Source organism: Pygocentrus nattereri, chromosome 2 (assembly GCF_015220715.1).
Source record: "Pygocentrus nattereri isolate fPygNat1 chromosome 2, fPygNat1.pri, whole genome shotgun sequence".
NCBI classification, from domain to species: Eukaryota; Metazoa; Chordata; class Actinopteri; order Characiformes; family Serrasalmidae; genus Pygocentrus; species Pygocentrus nattereri.
The window spans coordinates 55,563,544-55,584,030 of NC_051212.1; the positions used below are offsets into that span (position 1 = coordinate 55,563,544).

Sequence of the window (20,487 nt, forward strand, 5' to 3'; positions counted from 1 at the left end):
TCTGTGCATTTATGTGTAGCCCTTCTGCTGAGTGAATTCAGCGACTGCGACGTCACCCATCCATAGAAAAGCACCATCCACTAGAATGGGCCTAAGGTCACCATGCCCAGTGCCCAGGGTGGGCTAGAGGGGTATAAAGTCCCCCAGCATCGGGCTGTGGAGCAGTGGAACTGTTCTCTGGAGTGATGGAGCTCCATCTGGAGTTGAAGTGGTCCAGAACTGACCATCCAACATCAGTACCTGACCCCACTAATGCTCCATCAAATCCTCACAGCAATGTTCCAACATCTAGTGCAAAGAAGAGTAGAGGCTGTCACTGCCAAACGCCAGATAAACTGGTGTCCGTACACTTTTGGATACACAGGCAGATTTACTAAAAGAGGCGCCAACTGCAGACAGTCTGCTGGTGCATTGTGCCAGTTGGGGAAGCCAGATCAGGTGTGCTTCTATAACTTCTATGCAAATGAGCACAGGTGCAACTTCGTGATTACCATATGATCAGCGCTATATAACCAGATGCTTTTGGACAACCGATATAAAAAAGAAAGCTTAATCCTTCAGTTCGGGTTTAAACGGTGAAATTAATACTTGTTTTCTCCAAATTTTGACCTACTAGGTCAAAAATGAGTTTTTATTATTGATTATTATTATTAATAATAATGAGCATTTATTTTTGACTTTTTTTCCCCCCAATTTTCTGTATTAATCCAGTGTGTGAGATGTTATCAGAGAGATTTTAATATCATATATATCATGAAACAGTATCTCAGACGTAGTCATGATCATCACAGTGCAAAGCGTTAGTAAACCTGTCCCATAAACAGATAAATTAGGGTGAAGGACGGCGCCCCCTGGTGGAGAGACTGCTTGGAAATGACAAATGTCTAACCTCATTCAAAGCCTTCAAATAATCTGACAGCAGATATAATTTGACTCCTCGGCTCAGGAGCACCAAGAGGTCTCCGCTGCCTTGACTGTGGGTAGAGATTCGGCGACAGAACGTGCTCAGCTATGACCTCATCACATGTAAAATGATCTGTTTGGAAAAGCACATTAAGGCATTGACGCAAATTTATGTGGTTCACTACCAAAAAAACAATTTTTGGATCTTTGACTCTGCATGACTGTGTGGTCAGATTGCTTCACACAGTGGCTCTGCCAACAGACACGAGCCAAAAATCACGGAGCCGCCTTTGACACCGAGTAACCTTTCAGAATCTGGATCTAATAAGACAGAATGGTTGATTTGGTCTCGAATGCTTCCCTCAGCTGCAAATCACGGTAATTAATCTGAATCCCTCCAGCGCTTGTGTGAAAGTCTGCCATGCGGGAATGTTGTTCCGTCTCCAAAACAAGCTCAAAGGCACCTTGGTGACCTTCCAGCGAAGGCGGCATGTTTTCCAGAGCTGTTTACCCGTGTTATGGTAATGTTATTTAGGGGGTTTGGATGACGTCACCCGCACATATTTGGTTGCTCATCAGTCTTTCCCAGCTCTTTCGCTCCAGCTGCTGCAGACGAGCCTCAGTCAGATGTTCTGGTGAAGGTGAGGTCCTGGAGGCCTGCAAACTGAGAGGGGTCGTTTTTTTGTTTTTTTTTGTATGGCACAAATTTGAATTGAATAAAGCATTCGCTCTTCTCTCTCTATTAGATTCTCCTCTGAGTCAGAGTGAAGCGAATTACGATTGGTTCAGCATTGAAATACGGTCAAGACCTGTTGATTAATGGTCAGAAATCAGCACTAAAACAATACTAGAACATGCTTTTCAACACTGAAACGACACTGATTAATCCACAATGGTCACTTTTTACATTGACGCTCATAGATATACAAATCCACACTTACTAGCACCCGCATATGCTCACATACTGACAACTCCTTGGTATGCCGTAGCAATGGCCTGGCAACACTATAGCAACCACCTGGGATACCACAGCAATAGCCAAGCAGCACCTTAGCAACCACCTGGGATAACAGCAACAACTTCGCAATGCCTTAGGAACCACCTGGGATAGCATAGCAATGGCCCACCAACACCTTAGCAGCCATCTGAGGTAGCATAGCAATTGCCTTGTGACACCTTAGCATTCAACTGGGATAGCATAACAAGAGCTTAGAAGTACCTTAGCCACCATCTGAGGTAGAATAGCAATGACCTAGCAACCATGTGAGGAAGCATAGCAATGTCCTAGTAACACCTTAGTAACCATATGAGGTAGCATAGCAAAGGCCCAGCAACACCTTAGCAACCATGTGAGGTAGCATAGCACTTGCCTAGCAACACCTTAACAACCATCTGCAGTAGCACAGCAATGGCTTAGCAACATCTTAGCAACCACCTGGGTTAACATAGCAATAGCTTAGCAATGCCTTAGCAACCACCTGGAATATCATACCATTGGCCAAGCAACACTTTACCGACCCCCTCGAGTACCATAGCAATATTCTAGGTTGCTATGTTGTTGTTGGGCCTTTGCTATTATACACTAGGCCGTCCCATTTCGAAGGCTCCTTCATATGCGGCCGAGAAATGTGTCCTCCTTTTCCACGGCAACAAAGAAACCAACAGGTGGATTGTGTGCCGGCGAGGATTGGGGAACGTGGCGTAGTCAGCAGAGGAGCGACGGCGGCTGAGGAGACACTTTAAACTAAGTATTAGGTTTAAACTGAGTCGAATAGCAAACGATACAAATATTTAAAAAGCCAGTGGTCTGAAGAATAACTTACGCTGACGTTTCGGGTTTGTTTTAGGGAGCCAAGAGCCGGCAGAGAGGCGCATCTCCAGCTCTAATAAATAATAAAAAGCTCAAATTTAAAGGACTTTGAAGGAATGTCTGGGTCCAGCATCTATTCGGGATAGAAACTACACGGCTAAACTGGCCTCTCATGGGCATGGAATTTCTGTTCCACCTTAAACGGGGAAGATCTTCCACCTTAAATGGGGCACCTGTTTCCGTTCCACCTTGAATCAGGCAGCTGCTCCATCATCTCTCAGCCTAGGAATTATAAACTGGCTTCTCATTTCAACTGGACATTTGAATACAAAGCTGGTGAATAAGAAGTCCTTTCTTCTGTTTTTGGATCCAACAGAATGAAATTAAACCCAAATAAAAGAATTAGAGACTAATTTTTAACGAATAAAAGGGTTGAACAGAAGTAACTACTTACTGTAGTGCATGTAGCTGAGTAATGCAGCCAGTTTCCACTGATCTATAATAAGATTACGGTATTGACTACATTCTGCACTGTAATCTGTGGTCAGCGTCAGGTCTGTCCATCACTACAGAGGTGCACAGTGACCGTCTGTGGCCTGAACTGTTCCTTTACTCTCAGAACCCGACTTGCTTTCTTTTGTGTTTACCACCAGGGGGCGCAGTGTCCTTTCTGTTGGGGTCTGAGATGCCGATACAGTCCTAACAGTACAGTTAAGAAGATGGGCTCTTTAGTAAAGAAAAAGGTTCTGTATAGAACCATGAACAATCTGCAGCTCTACAGACAGACGGAGAATGTGCTGTGTGTGGTTCTATGTAGCACCGAAAAGGGTCCATCTATGGGTGTGATGTCAAATTTGTAACACTAGCAGAACCCTTTCCTTGCTATATAGAACTCCTTTCAAAAAGGTTCTACATAGAACCATACACAGCACATTCTACATCAGTCTGAAGAACTATTTCACCTGCATGGTTCTATGTAGGCCTTGTTCTCCCACCGTAACTAAGAAGAACTTTTGACTAAGATTCTAACATTCATGTTCTCTTGTGTGGGGTTTGTTCTCAGGTAAGGACAGAATCTAAACATTCTCAAGAGCACAAAGGTGATAACGGTTCTGTGCTTTAAGAACCCAACATGAATCTGACTTTATCTTGGGATCTTTCTCAAGAACACACTAAAGAGGAAACTGGAGACTGAGGTCCACTGATTTTATATAGAACCATAATGAAGAACCATCTGTTTCAGTGTAGAGTGTATGCAGGTGAGATGGCCAGTTAGATGATGTTAAGGTAGGTGTTTCTAATAAACTGGCCAGTTAGTGGAAGCACAAGGTGGGTGTTTCTAATAAAGTGGCCAGTGAGTGGAAGCACAAGGTGGGTGTTTCTAATAAAGTGGCCAGTGAGGGGAAGCACAAGGTGGGTGTTTCTAATAAAGTGGCCAGTGAGTGGAAGCACAAGGTGGGTGTTTCTAATAAAGTGGCCAGTGAGTGGAAGCACAAGGTGGGTGTTTCTAATAAAGTGGCCAGTGAGTGGAAGCACAAGGTGGGTGTTTCTAATAAAGTGGCCAGTGAGTGGAAGCACAAGGTGGGTGTTTCTAATAAAGTGGCCAGTGAGTGGAAGCACAAGGTGGGTGTTTCTAATAAAGTGGCCAGTGAGTGGAAGCACAAGGTGGGTGTTTCTAATAAAGTGGCCAGTGAGTGGAAGCACACGGTGGGTGTTTCTAATAAAGTGGCCAGTGAGTGGAAGCACAAGGTGGGTGTTTCTAGTAAAGTGGCCAGTGAGTGGAAGCACAAGGTGGGTGTTTCTAATAAAGTGGCCAGTGAGTGGAAGCACAAGGTGGGTGTTTCTAATAAAGTGGCCAGTGAGTGGAAGCACAAGGCGGGTGTTTCTAATAAAGTGGCCAGTGAGTGGAAGCACAAGGTGGGTGTTTCTAATAAAGTGGCCAGTGAGTGGAAGCACAAGGTGGGTGTTTCTAATAAAGTGGCCAGTGAGTGGAAGCAGAAGGTGGGTGTTTCTAATAAAGTGGCCAGTGAGTGGAAGCACAAGGTGGGTGTTTCTAATAAAGTGGCCAGTGAGTGGAAGCACAAGGTATGTATTTTTGTTGTATTTTTATTTTTTATGTGAAATTTAGCAAATAAACAGTAATTGCGCATTAAAGTGTCAGACATACAGAAACAGCTTTACTGTTAAGGAGACGGGAAAAACTATAAGATTGGAGGTTCTGTAGAGTCTCCTGTAGTATCGTATTACACAGATTAAGTAGACTCAAAATCACATAGCACATTAATAATATTAATAATAACAATGTGTGATATGAATGCAGCTCAACATGCTTTATGTGAAATTTAAAAGAAAGACAAACTATATTTTTTAATATTTGTAATATTAAACAATAGTAACATAACAGTACAGGCTGCAAAAATAATATGGAAATATTACTACTACTAATAATAAAAGATAACAATAATAATAATAATAATAATAATAATAATAGATTATAGTTAAATAATCAACACAAGTTGAAACGTCATGAATAGGTGATAAATGTGATTACATATATTTCTGATTCAGCTGAAGTGAACGGTACTGTGTACAGTCTGGACTTCATCTTGTAGCTTTATATGAAAGCTTGAGCAAGAAAACAAGAAGAGAACAGCTGCTGATGATGAAGCACAAGGTGGGCGTTTCTAATAAAGTGGCCAGTCAGTGGAAGCCCAAGGTAGGTGTTTCTAATAAAGTGGCACGTAAGTTTTATATTTACCACCAGGGGGCGTAATGTCCTTTCTGCTGTGGTCAAACTGGCTATAAGTGAGTGGAAGCACAAGGTGGGTGTTTCTAATAAAGTGGCCACAAATTGTGAGCCCTACTCCATCTGACATAATGTAACAAGTGCTCCATAACACGTGAACTCAAAGCCGGGGTAGAGGGGCTGGGTGCATGTGGTGTGAACTTTGTGGAGGAGCCTCATGTTCTCAGAGACGCTGTAGAAGGCCAACGTGCCGGCATTGTGGTCCAGATACACCCCTATCCTGGATGAGCTTGGCCCCGGGATCCTGGTCACTGTGTTGTTGTGCCAGAAAGCGTAAGCTTTCCTAGAGCAGAACAAACTCCACGAATTAGCGTTGCGCCCAAAGTGAGCGTCACTGCCATCCCCTTTCCTGGCCAGGTCCTTGCAGGCCACAGCCACGGTGATGCCCATCCCGCTCCACTCGGCCTCCCAGTAGCAGCAGCCCTGCAGGCCCTGGGAGCCCAGCACCTGGCACCAGTAGTCAAAGCGCTCGGGCTGGTCAGGACAGGAGTGCTCTCGCGCCCGCACCGACGCCGTCCTGCAGTCGGGAGACACGCTCAGCTCCCTGTGGGCCGAGCGAGGGTCCAGCGTGAGCTGGCGGGAGTCTGGAGAAGAAACGGAGAAGAGCAAAAAGGAAGGAGGTTACGTCACACGACGTGGCTCAACTCAACAGCTCAATTATGCAAACCGTGCCAGTGAAAACTGTTGAACTTCACTTTTATACACATCCATTTCAACCACAAAGCAAATTACACAGCTGTGTGATGGACACGTCACTGTGATCCCTCAGCACTTCATTCACGTAGGCACTGTGTATTTAAGGCCTGCAGTACTCACAGTACAGGAACTCCGGTCTGATTTTGGGAAGTGGACTCTGGAGGAACTTCACTGTGCTGGCTGGGAATAAAACAACAAAAACTCATCAGACACTTTTACCCAACGACTCACAAATGATACAGACTACACAATGACTTCTAACCCAGATAGCAAGCGTATATCGGTCCACTGGCCTGATGAGGTCAGCACCCCCCCACTGCTGGTCCCCCTCGGCTCGGACCACCCAGATTACTGTCCTGCATACAAGCTTTTTTTTATCTCCCCAAAGACATTTTAAATTCACATAGACTCAGAGGTGTAAAATTCAGATCCAGAAAGTAAAAATCCTTCCCAGGATTTTGTTCCAACTGCCCGGACAGCTCTGCTGGTGGTTTGACCTAACTAGACAAGCCAGGCAGTTGGAACAAAATCCTGGGAAGGATTTTAACTTTCTGGATCTGAATTTTACACCTCTGCAAACAACTGGCAGAGAATAAATGACGACTAAGCCTGAAAATGTTGTTGCTGACACTGAGCTGGATTAAAATTACTTACTAATCTATTCATTTACAAAGTACAACTAAAGACAAGAAGGAAGGGAAATCAGTAAACTGGACTGTGAGTTTTGTGTGATACTCTGTTTAACCATCAGTGGACCCTCCAGAAAACGCTGAGCAAGACCCACAGTGTGCCCACAGGGGTCCACTGTCCTCTTGCTATCAGGGAAGATACACAAAGATATCCAAAAGTATCCAGACACCACATCCAGTGAGTGGATTAGTCTGTTTATTGCTGACACAGATGTTCAACTGCAAAACATGCACCTGCGTATTCTCAGTAGAAAAGCACTGACAGTAGAATGAAGCTCTGGAAAATCAACAAGCAACCCCAGGATCACTAGGCTCAGGGCATAGGGCTGTAAAACTCCCTCCGTTGGAATGGAGAGTCGTGGAATCAGGTTCTCTGAGGTGGTGAAGCTCCACTGAACACATAAGGGACGAGTTGGGGAAATAAAGCTCCTTGGAATACTTTTAGGATGAACTGGACTGGCGAAGGTCTATTTGTGTCCTTTGGGAAGTACTGAAGAAGTAGAGCTCATCATTTAGGGAAGAGATAAGTTGGAATGGTAAACATCCTTGGAATGAGATGATGTGATGAAGCTCCACTGAACATCTCTGGGCGAAGGGACTTTGGTGAACACCCTTTAGTTGAGTTTGGGTGATGAAGCTCCATGGGCTTTGCTAGGCCGATTTTAGGGGGGCTTTAGTCCTTAAATGTTATTTACCACCACCGCCCCGCCCCCTCCTGGGTAAATGTACATTACTAGGCCAAATCATCTCTAGCTCATTCTCATTCACACTGCACTGTAATAGCAGGGTGCGACCTGGGGGAGGCACTGTTGTTAAAGAAAAAAGAAAACAAAAATAAACCAAAAAAATGATAAAATCCATATTTTAGGTGGATATATTGACTCTGTTTTCTCTGTATGGCATAGATTTTAAATCTACCTCTGCGGTTCTACCTGAGATTGACTGACGTAACGTTCGGACAATCATATCAGACCTCATACGTTGTTAGCCAATCATATGAGGCTCTGTTTGTGCGCTGCACAGTGATCGGTAGCCGAGCTGAAGACAGGATAAATAAGTAAACATTAGACCTCATTCAGAATCTATAATATCCAGAGTAGCACAGTGAAACTGAGTGAATATCCGCCTACAGTATGGATGTGTGGCATATTGCGGTCAGTATAGCTGGACATCTGTTTTTGCTTGGTTGCTTTTAAACTGTAGCTTTGGGCTTGAGTGAGGTAAAGATCAGCTAGGTAACATCAGCTAACCAGCTGACAAGACAACTAGTTTAACCTCACCAGAGCCGGTTCATGAGGAACCTGTCCACTTCTTATTTCCCCCGTTATATCAAAAACAGATACAGCAGAGGGCGCCAGCGAGCGAAGCCTCAGTGAATGGGAGTGGATGGAGCACAATGGCTTAAAACGAACAGTTAAAATAGTTTCTAATCACAGAACTTTCCTTTAGTTTTGGATGGCAGGAGGTGGAGTTTCACTAAAACAACAGAGAAAACTCACCGGTGTGTTTCCTTCATTCTACAGTAAACGGGTTTGGGCAGCAGGAGGCGGGGCTTTACTGCTAGAGCGGGATGATTGATGGGCGAGCGGAGCAGCTCATTGGCTGTTCGCGCTCTCTGATGTCACGAGGCGCCGGTTTAAACTCCTATAACTCGAGTTTAAAAGCTCTTAAATATCACAGCGGTGTTAAAGTGTTTTATGCTGTTCTGGAAATGAAGGAATTCCTTTACATTAAAATGTTTAAGAATTTATAAACTATGATTTCGCTCAGATGCTCGATATCAACCCATTCATTTTGTACTCGCTCGGGAGCGCCACCTAGTGTCCGAGAAACCCGGAAGACACTGCAGAGTGGGAGTTCTCTGATCTCACTTCGTAGTGAGTGTGTGAGCAAACAAGAAAGATAGAAATAAAGTTATTGACGGCTCTTTATATTCTTTGTTTTTGGATTCCTGAACCTAAAAATGTTCACCTGCTAAATAAAAACCTTCGGGATCAGCTGGTCTCACTATTGCTCTTGTGGCTAATTCCCAGCAGTGTTCCAACCTGTTTTGGAAAGCCTTTGCAGGAGAGTAGAGGGGGACAATCTCCTTGTGAAGACCCTTTCTGAAGAAATGTTGGATGAGTAGCTCCCTGGACACTTTTGGGTCCTGGATGTAGATGGTAATACTTTTTTTCCAGTGCTGGACAGTAACTGAGTAACTGAGTAAATGTAATTAATTTCTGTACTTTAGTATTTTTGGTGTATCTGTACTGAAGTTTCTCCGTTCTGGACTTTTTCCTTTCACTCCACTACATTTCAGAGTCTAATATCCGACTTTTTCCTCCTACATTTTGAGAAATCTGTGGTTCCTTTTGGTTTCTGTGTGTATAAAAACGTAACATGTCAAAACGAAAGAAGCGCAAAGCCAGAGCACCAATCAGGGCCCAGCGGTCACTTTGTTTAGAGCTGGTTTTGACCTGTCGGTCATACCGACCCAGTGCAGCACGCGGTTCAACGTCAGCGCAGCAGCGTAAAACTTTGGGAGAGTCTGTTCAACATAAATGATGAACTAACCTAACTTTGTGTAAATAGAGCTCAATATAGAAATATGTCCACATATGCAGTCGAGACTGACGCGGCTTTTTTCTGAATTTCTACAAACACCATTTCATTTTATAGTAAATGAGTTTGGGCTGGTTTATGTTTATGAACAGACGCCTACAGATCAACATAGTAAAGGAGCTCATCTGTGATCCTGAGTTTAAAGCCAGTTTTTATTCAACTTAAACTTGGAACTAAGTTGTAAATAAATCTGAAACTGAAACTTTGCTTGTGTGTAAAAAGTGATTTCAGAGCCACTCGGTTCTCCCTGATGGAAACTGTTTACCTTCAGTGTTTTGTGCTTCTGATCATTTTAATAGACGTCAGCGTCACTAATTAATGACGTTCTATTAAAAGACTGGTTTACCAAGAGAGACGCTGGAGGACTTTCACCTGAAATGAGTTCATGAAGCCAGTCTGGTTATAAAAATGATAACAGGACATCAGAGCCAGAATTACTCTTTTAGTACTTTTACTTTATACTTAAGTACATTTGAAGGCAAATACTTTAGTACTTTTACTCCAGTGGAGGTCTAAAGGGAGGAGCTTCTACTTTTACTGGAGGAATATTTTACCTTGGGGGTCTTGACTTTAACTCCTGTACATGGTTATGAACTTCGTCCACCACTGATTTTTTCTCTTACCTGCTCTGACGATCTTGGGCCACTCCGCTTTAAAAACCCCCTCCAGCCTTGTCCTGAGAGCAGTGATGGCACTGGTCACATTGCTGAGATCAGAGAATGGAGCTATGGAGATGCTGTGCGCGTCTGGGGGTCCAGGAGGGGCAGAGAACAACCTGTAGGTCTATAGATACCAAGAGAGAAACACAAACACCCAGAATACAGACAGATACACCAATAACTGTACCAATGTGTAGGACCACCGGTCATCATCAGCGGGCGACTGAGCGAGTCGGGATGAGCTGAGCTGTGTTTCTGTCCTTCTCTCTGAACCTCTGGCTACCTGAAGGAGATGGATGTGGTCGTCTGTGTGCAGGAGCAGCTCCAGCTTGTGGTCCCGCTCCTTGAGTTCGAGGATCTCCTGCTCCAGTTTCTCCAGCAGCCTCACAGCCATCCGCTCCTGGTCTTGGATCAGCTCTCTCACCTCCTGGCACCTCCTCTGCACAGACTGAACGAGCTCTCCAAAGATCTGGTCACTGCCCTCCGCCGATGAGTGAACCGAGATCTGTGAGAGGAGACAGTAGCTCTCCAATCCGGACCCGGTACTGTACTGAGAAATGGGTTCTACAGAAGCTCCTTCACACCAAGTGGAGGAGATAAATCACCTGCTTCTTTCCCTTCTCTGTTTCCAGCTTCACTATCTTGACATAATTACTTATTTTCTCAAGATATTGACTTAGTATCTTTAAAAAAATTCTCCTAAATATTAATTTAGCATTTTGAAATAATTACTTATTTTTGGAAAATTAATAATTACTTTTTCATTTTTCTAAGCCGCAAAATAATTACTTATTTTCTCAAAATATTAAATGACTTTTTTTAAATAATGACATTTTCTGTCAAAATAATGACTTAGTATCAAAAATCTTGAAATAATCACTTGTTTTCTCAAAGCGTTGAATTAGCATGTTGAAATGAATCATTTTCTCCAAATTTTGAAGCACTTTCTTGAAATATAACATTCTGTCGAAGTCTTGGCGATTTTCTCTAAAGTCTTAAAATAATGATTTTTCTCCAAAAGTTTAAAATCATGACATATTTTCTCAAAAATTTTCAAAATTAATTTTACATCTTGAAATAATAACTTAGTATTTATGAGTTATTATCCCAAAACAATGACTTATCTTTTGGAAATTTCAGGAAACTCTTTACTTCAATGTAGTATCTCAAACTTTTGAGAAAATAAGAATTATTTTGAGATATTAATATTTCTGGCCAATATAAACAGCTGCCTGAAACAGATGGTGAAAAGTTATGGTTCACCTCTATCTGGCTGGAATGGACTTTCATCAGGAACTAAACCAAGGAGCTTGTGTTTGAGAGAAGGGCTAAATTCTCACTTTAAGAGTTTCCACCGACTGTCTGAGCTCCATCAGCTCCTTCTCCTTTGCGTGGATTCTCAGCCTGAACTTCCGCCTCGTCAACCCCAGCTGCTTCTGTGGAGGAACATCCAGGCATGACGTGATGGAGACGTTTGACCAAAAGATGTAAACCGAGCGGTTCTGAGCGGTTTGGTGTGAAACTCTCTGTTCTAGATAAACTTGGAGTCAGAACCGTTCCCAGTGGTGGTGATAGGAACCAGACGTCCCTCTAAAAGCTCCTACAGAAAGTTCCTACATGAACTGGTTCTGAATTCACTGCCTGATGACTGAGACGCTGTTTTATGAGAGTTTAGAGAACTTCAACTCCATTCATGGTGGAGGGAGACATGCAGGGCGCTGTGCGGCAAAATAGTCCCCAAAGAAAACTCATTATTCCAGATTTTCCACTGTTTTCCATCATCAGCATTCCATATAAGCTCAGAAGACTCGTGTAGGTTCTCTGGTGGTTCTGGATGGTAAATAAAGTGTCTATATCTGTGTTGTAGTCATGGCGACGCCTGGTTCCCATCACCACCACTGTAAAGACGTCTGAACCGTTTCACACCAAACCCTCTGGATCTCTGTGATAACATCTCACACACTGAGTGATGCAGAAATGTAGAAAAATAAGAGGAATTTGTCTTTAATAACTGATAAGGATGATGATATATTGGGATATGTTCATCATGAGGAACGTGTATACGCGGATATCCTGTGCACACCGTATTCAAAACAGTAGAGCAGGTTGCCAAAGGCATCAGGCCAACCCAGCCTCTGATTGTATAAGAGCTGGAGATGTCTATCTCAGCTAATAACAATAGAGGAAGCTGTGGAGAGAGGAGGGCGGGTGAGACGGCTGAGATTTGAATGGGAGACAATGGGTTCTTTCTCATCGTCCCGTTAGCTGCCGCTCAGTGTTGGATAACAATCAGGCCATCTGAGGTTTTGCTTGAAACGTGGATCAAAGGACGATCAGCGCCCTGCACTCGTGAACCTCAATGAAATTTCATTTTAATATAAAGGAATAAAAAATATTATATCTCTATTTAAACTGTTTGGCCGTATTAACACAGAAGATCATCAAATTGTAATAACTTTACCTTCTAACCTTCTTAACCTTCAGATGACTTGAGTTTGGTTTTGGTGCCGTCCACACTGCTGGGCAAAAAAACAGGGGAAACATCCAAATACTAATGGTTTTTACTGCTGGTTCTGGCTGGTCCAGACTTAAACCCTATAGAGAATATTTGGTCTCACATTAAACACAAACCAGCTCTTAAAATTCTCTCTTAGTATCTTTACATAATCAAAATTCAAAAAACTTGAAATAATGATGTTCTCTCAAAATATTGACTTAGCGTCTTGAAATAATGACTTGTTTTCTCAAAAATCCTGAAATAATGACTTAGTCTCTCGAGATATTGACTTAGCATCTCGAAAGGACTTAGTATTTTATGGTTATGAGTTATTATCCCAGATCAATAATTTACCTTCTGCAATTTTCATGAAACTCTTTATTTCAACATAGAATCTCAACATTTTGAGAAAATTAGTAATTATTTTGAGATATTAAGCCAATATTTTGGACAGTATATATACTGCTGCCGGAAACAGACGGAGATTTCTGTCTGGCAGCAATGGTCTTCCATAAGGAGCTCAATAGCAATCTACACTCCTGGGAAACAATGGGAAACACCCAAAAATGGGAAACACCCAAAAATGGGAAACACCCAAAAGATTGTGTTTTTTCCTGATGGTTCCAGATTTAAACCCTGTAGTGAAACCCTGTAGTGAAGCCGTCGGTGCTGAGTGGATCAACACTGACTCTTCTTTCTGTAAAAAACGGAAAGTTTACACACTAAACTCCAGCATTTAGAGAAAACCTCGCCCACTCCGACTCACTGCAGCTGACTGTTTAATGATTTGTCGTTAAGACCATTAAAGGCTTAATTATTTTGCCATTTTTTTGACGAGTGTGTTTATTAGCCTCTAGATTAGTCTCAGCAGTCAGGATTGGGTGACACCTCAAGGATTCCCAATAGTTGTACAATGCTTTTGCATAATGCTGGACATTAATGTGAAAATGGTGAATCCTGAAAAAGCAGCTGGGCTTACAATACAGCCATAAAATTTCCATTTTACCTTCTTTTAACCTCCAAAAGTCTAAAAATGCTGGGGCAAAAGTTCAGCCATATATGTTGACCAGGTAAACAATCCAAACAGGTAATTTAGTAAAGTTTGGAATGATTTTATGTTTGAAAACTTTTAAGGCAACTTTTAAAGCGCTCAACTCACAGAAAAACTCTTGTCCGCAAGTTTTTACCTCCTCAAACGTCAGACGGCACAACCGAAACCAAAGAACTTTTATTTTGAAATGTGACGTGAAGGAGGGGCCAGGGTATTGCATCCTAAAAAAGAGTCAAAGTGACCACGTTTGGCCTCTTTACCTGTTGCTTTGCGCCCTCCGAAGCGGCCGAGCTCGTGTCGTGACCCTTGTGTCCATCGATAACGCACAGCAGGCAGATGCACCGCTGGTCCGTCTGGCAGTAGATCTCCAGAAGCTTGTTGTGCTGAGGGCAGATTTTCTCCTGAAGGTGCCTGGAGGCCTCCACCAGCTGGTGTTTCTTCAACGCTGGAGACCGGTAGTGCGGCTGGAGGTGAGCTTCGCAGTAAGACACCAGACACACCAAGCAGGACTTCACGGCTTTGCCTCCCGTCTCGGTGCACAAATCACACTCGACTTCACTGGCCACCGAACGGACGGACGGCTGCACCGCAACCTTCAGCTTCTCCACCATTTCGGCCAGGATGGTGTTCCTGTTGAGGATGGGCTTGGGGTTGAAGCTCTGTCTGCACTGGGGGCAGCTAACGGCCTTACGCGTGTCATTGTTTGTCCAGTAGACGTCAATGCAGCTCATGCAGTAGCTGTGCCCGCATGGAATGGCCACAGGGTCTCGGAGCAAGTCCAAGCAAATGGGGCAGGTGAACTGCTCTCGGCCCAGAAGCTGCTCCACCTGGGCCATTGTCCTTCAGAGAGCTGGGGGAAGTGGGAGAGCCGGGCACTAAGGCAGGTGTTATCAGCGCCGCTAGCGGGCTGAGCCACGCCCTAGTGTGTCTGTGTGGGAGCATGTGCAGTGTGGCAATGCAAGTCTGTGTGATTTAATGGAGAATTCCCTTAATTTTAGATGTTTCTGCATAATTAAAGATGGTAGCAGATGAGAAGACACTGCTTTTCTCAGGTTAAGTCACCTTGACTACACCAGAGTTCACTCAGCTCAAACTTCTTAGTCTAAAGTTGTCACAGCTCTCGTTTTTTGTTTTTCAGCGACATAAACAATTCTCGTTTACTCCACTAGCTGGGACTCTTTCTATCACACAGCCCCAGCTCAGCTCAGCTGTAGCCGCTTTTCTCGCATCTCCAGCAGGAAACTTTTCCACAGAAGTGGAACAGTTTCTTGTAAAATGTCTCTCAATGTTTGATTTTATACGGGGCTGAAGTCGCTTCTCATCACCAGCTTCTTGTTTTAATTTCCCGTTCCACCTTAAATGGTGCCTCAGGTGCCAGAGTCCAGTAGCTGCACCATTTAAGGTGGAACGAGAAAAGACGAACAAATGAAAGTGGCGAAAGAGAAAATGACTTCAGCTTTGTGACTTTTAGTGTTTGTCTGTTTCTTGTTGCAGATTAATCGTATCAGGAAACCAGCTGGACTGATTATAAACACTAATAAAGTCCATTAATCTCCAAATTAACGAGAGATTAAATCTCTCTCTTTGCCGTTTCGTAGCTACTAGCTGGGCGAGACTGCTGTCTGTGTTGCTATGGTGACCAGCCGTCTGCGCTGATCTTCAGGGTTAAAGGGTGAATCAGCAGTTCTACATTAACTCCAGCGTTTAAGACCATTTACTGTTAAACTGTGTTGAAGGATCAGCAGAGCTTTATTTTACTGTAGAGGAGGATTATTTTATTATTACCTACTGATCTGATTCAGCTGTGGAGCCACGACAGGGCAGGAAAAGAGACCACAATACTTACAATACATATCTTTGCTCCGTTCCGTAGTGCAGTGGTTATCACGTTCACCTAACACGCGAAAGATCCTCAGTTTGAAATCAGGCAGTCGTGGGCTGGAGGTCGGGGAACCAGCCTTGTGACTGGAAGGTCGCCGGTTCGATCCCCTCAGCTGACAGTATGTGAGTAAGACACCTAACCCCCAACTGCTCCCTGGGCGCCGTTGGATAGAGCTGCCCACCGCTCTGGGCAAGTGTGCTCACTGCCCCCTAGTGTGTGTGTTCACTAGTGTGCATGTATGAGGGTGTTTCACTGCACGGGTGGGTTAAATGCAGAGGTCTAATTCCACAGTGTGCAAACACAGTTTGCTAATAGTTCTGAATTCAATTCAAAAGAGCTGGATTTGCCAAACCCTCACATAGAGTGATCGCTTGGTTGGTGCTGGAGCCTATCCCAGTGGTCATCGGGCGGAAGGCAGGATACACCCTGGACAGGTCACCAGTCCATCACAGGGCAGACAGATAGACACGGGAAATGTAACATGTCCAATTGGCCTGACTGAATGTCTATGGGCCATGGGAGGAAGCCGGAGAACCCAGAGGAAACCCAGGCAGACACAGGGAGAACATGCAAAGTAAACAGTCAGAAGATATTGTGCATGTAAATTTGAATGGGATATCTGCACAGGAAGTATATTAACTACCAATCAAACTGAAGTGAGCATTTGTTTGCCCTCAAGAATCAGTGAAAATGAAACATGCGTTATTGAAAGTAAACCACCTAAATTGATTACGACCGGAACCACCACAAGGTTTCTGTGTGTCTTGTGAGATTAACATCTGTGCACTGTGATCTGAACATTCAGTCTTATGCTCTAGATCATGTACTTCATATCTAGTGCACTCAGCTATCAGCTCATACACATGTTCCTACAAAACCCAGTTCCAAGAGAGTGGGAACTGCAGGTAAAACCTGAGTCTAAACAGAAAGTAGGGATTTGTTAATAAACTTTGATCTGCGTTTTAAATAAAAACATCTTTTATCTTGTCAACTTCATTATTTTTGTAAATATATGCTCATTGCGAAACTGAGGCCTGCAACATCTGCCACAAAATTTGGGGCAGAAGCAATTTGAGACTAGGATTGTTGTGAAATCTTTCAAAGAACATCTCAAACAGCTGATCCAACACTGTTTGACACAAAGGTTCTGTGCAGGTACATTTTTCATTCATCAAGGTAATAGCAGTGTAAATGTTCCCTCAAAGCTCCAGCAGAGGTTCTAAGGTCTGATTGTGGAGCTTAAATCAGTTCCTCCAGGTGAAAAGTTGGTATTTGTTCCTTTTCATAACCGAATGTTTTAAAACAGAACAGTAGAGTAAAAGTCTGGAGGCGAGGCGAGGCGGGGTGTGTGGAGTCAGTCCAGCTTAGAACAGATCATTTCAGTGGGTTATGGTTCAGTTATGTTTCCTGACTGAAGGTGCTGAGATGGAGCCTTGAGGGAACCACCCCAGTGATCAGAGGGTGACAGTTTAGTACTTTTATTTCTGAGAGTGAATAATGCTTGGGTATAAAAGGAGCACCCAGGAAAGACCAAGTCCTTTTCTGAGTGAGTCGAGACTCACCACAAATAATGTATCCCTCACTGCAGTAACATAGGCATGACCACCTGGACTGAGGAGTACTTCCAAAAACTTCTCATTAAACATCATCAGCTGCTGTATCCACAAATGCAAGACAAGTCTCTACAATGTAAAGTGGAAGCCATATAAATCAGCAAACACCAGAAACGCTGTTGACTTCTCTGGGCTGAAGTTCATCTGAAATAGACTGATCCTCAGTGGAAATGTGTGTTGTGGTCTGATGAGTCAAACTTTCAGATTTTTTACAGAGATTATGGACATGATGTTCTCCAGGCCAAGGAAGAAAAAGACTATTTAGATTGTTACCAGTGTAAAGTTCAAAAGCCAGTGTCTGTCATGGTGTTGGTGGGGTATTAGTGGGTAACCTGCACATCAGTGAAAACACCATTTATGCTGGTACATCTGCATTTTCAAGGAACTTATGCTGCCATCTAGATGACGTCTTTTTCAGAGACGTCCATGCTTGTTTCAGCAAGACCATTTTGCATTTTACATCTTCATGGTCAGAGACTGCAGGTGCTGGGCTGGCCTAATTATAATTCTGCTGTTGTGATGTAAACAAAGTCATTAAGGGCGGTTTGATGCAACATGGGTCATTGCAGAGAAAATTAGACTTAGATGTGTTTACAGTGGTGGTGATGGGAACCAGGCGTCGCCATGACTACAACACAGATACAGACACTTTATTTACCATCCAGAACCTCCAGAGAACCTACACGAGTCTTCTGAGCTTATATGGAATGTTGATGATGGAAAATATGTTGGAAAATCTGGAATAATGAGTTTTTTTTGGGGCTATTTTGCCGCACAGCGCCCTGCATGTCTCCCTCCACCATGAATGGAGTTGAAGTTCTCTAAACCCTCATAAAACAGCGTCTCAGTCATCAGGCAGTGAATTCAGAACCAGTTCATGTAGGAACTTTCTGTAGGAGCTTTTAGAGGGACATCTGGTTCCCATCACCACCACTGTGAACGGTTCTGACTCGATCAGTTTATCTAGAACGGAGCGTTTCACACCGAACCGCTCCGAGTTACTCTGTTTATATTTCAGCTCTTTAATTATGCAGAAATCTTTTTCATTCCCTTTAATTCTTTAAGAACACATTAAAGTGGTATTTGAATGTCATCAGTGAGTCATTTAATTTTTTTTTGTTAATTAATTCATAAGATTTTAATACTGAAAGTAACACTTTGAAAGTAACCCAGTCACTGGGTGGGCCAGTGATAAAAGTAGGTGGGCCTAGACCTGCTGGGCCCAGTCATACCATCACCACTGGCCCCTGCATGTCTGTGTGAGTGTGTTTGACATTTCTTTGTTTATGTTTGATACCGAATGGAGCTCTGAGTGTGGAGAGAGCAGCAGCTGTTCTGGATCTCTCTTTACAAACACTCACTCAGAGCTGAACCGTGACTCTTACAGCTCGGCCTTTCAGTTCAGGCTATAGATGTTAAAACCTGGTTGAACGTGAGGAGAAGCCCTTCTATCTGCTAGCGCCCCTGTGGGACTCTGTTGGTATGTTAGCACTAAGATAACAACGATTTATGTGAAAATGTTTGAATTATTCTAGATTAAACACAGACATTTGAAGCTTGTATAAAACAATCTGTATGTTTTCTTTGAACCTTGAGAAAATATTAATGCATGTAGAAACCATTGTACCAAATTTCAACAGGTGTTCTGGGACAGATTCCAGATGCATTTGATGGTTCTCTTCTTCTTCTTCTTCTTCTTCTTCTTTCGGCTGCTCCCTTTAGGGGACGCCACAGCGGATCATCTGCCTCCATCTTGCCCTCTCCACTGCCTCCTCTACTTTCACACCAACCATCTCCATGTCCACCTTCACTACATCCATAAACCTTCTCTGAGGTCCACCTCTTCTCCTTCTACCCGGCAGCTCCATCTCCAACATTCTTTGCCCAATATATCCACTATTCCTCCTCAACACATGTCCAAACCATCTCAACCTGGCCTCTCTGGCTTTATCTCCAAACTGCTCCACCTTCACCGTCCCTCTGATCTGCTCATTTCTAATCTTGTCCATCCTGGTCACTCCCAACGAAAATCTCAGCATCTTCATCTCCGCCACCTCCAGCTCAGCCTCCTGTCTTTTAGACAGAGCCACAGTCTCCAAACCAAACATCATAGCAGGACGCACTGCTGTCTTGTAGACCTTCCCTTTCACTCTTTCTGCTATCCTTCTGTCACACATCAGCCCTGACACCCGTCTCCACCCACTCCATGGGATCTAAAAGTGTTCTACAGTGGTCTCTAATGGTAGCTATTAGGAAAATTCCTTTCAGAAAGCAAAAAGACCAGGTTTTAATCCTAACAGGTCTTTATGGTCTTTTTTCATCAGCGTCCTACAGCCACTGGTTTCCATTCCTAACAACTAAACCAGGAATCGGAAACCTAAATGTTAAGAAGAGCTGTTTTGTCCTTTCTACAAAATCAAACCACTTTAGGAGCCGCAATATTTTACGTCCATTTTACCATCTTGGCAGTGAATGTGTCTCAGTATGTGCTGATGTGCTAGTACGGCATAAAAATGATAATATAAATGAAAACAGAGACTCACTTTGCTCTGCTTTAATCTTCAGCTCAGCTGCTTTTCTCACATCTCCAGCAGGAAACTTTTCCTTAAAACTAGAACAGTTTCTTCTAAAACATCTCTCAATGTTTTGACTTTTTACGAGGCTGAAGTCGCTTCTCATTCTCCAGCTTCTTGTTCAGAATTTCCCCTTCCACCTTAAATGATGCCTGAGGTGCCAGAATGTAACTGCTGCACCGTTTAAGGTCGAACGTAAAATCCGAACAAGAAGCTGGTGAACAAGAAGCGATTTCAGCTTTGGGACTTTTTAGTGTTTCAATTTCTCGTTGCAGATTAAACGAGGATTAAAGGAAACCAGCTGGACTGATTATAAACACTAATCAGTCCATTAATCTCCAAATTATCGATGTCCGTCTTAAATCTCTCTCTTTGCCGTTTCGTAGCTACTAGCTGGGCGAAACTGTTGTCTGTGTTGCTATGGTGACCAGCAGTTTGTGCTGATCTTAAGCATTATAGGTCGATAAATTAGCACTTAATTAAAGCGTTTAAGACCATTTACTGATAAACTGTGTTAAAATGACAGGCAAAGCTTTATTTTACTGTAAAGGAGGATTATTTAATTTTAACGAAAAGTCTATTTCAGCTGTGGAGCCGCAATGTTGCCGACTGCTAGACTAACTGGAACCAGTTGATTCCTCTGTGACTTCCTAATTATGATGGTAGGAAATTTAATGTGTAAGGCCTTCAGTCCAGCTCCTGAA

At 43.3% G+C, this 20,487-nt stretch overlaps 1 protein-coding gene across 1 annotated transcript; it reads right to left on the bottom strand.

Moving 5' to 3' along the window:
• Positions 1–5,242: 5,242 nt before the first annotated feature.
• Positions 5,243–14,551, bottom strand: ftr66 (finTRIM family, member 66). The gene is made up of 6 exons (XM_017686554.1): positions 13,976–14,551; positions 11,508–11,603; positions 10,451–10,672; positions 10,132–10,291; positions 6,336–6,395; positions 5,243–6,103 (listed from the first exon to the last, which is right to left on the bottom strand). The coding sequence occupies exons 1-6, from the start codon at positions 14,549–14,551 to the stop codon at positions 5,574–5,576; spliced, it is 1,644 nt and encodes a 547-aa protein (XP_017542043.1). The 3' UTR covers positions 5,243–5,573.
• Positions 14,552–20,487: the final 5,936 nt, after the last annotated feature.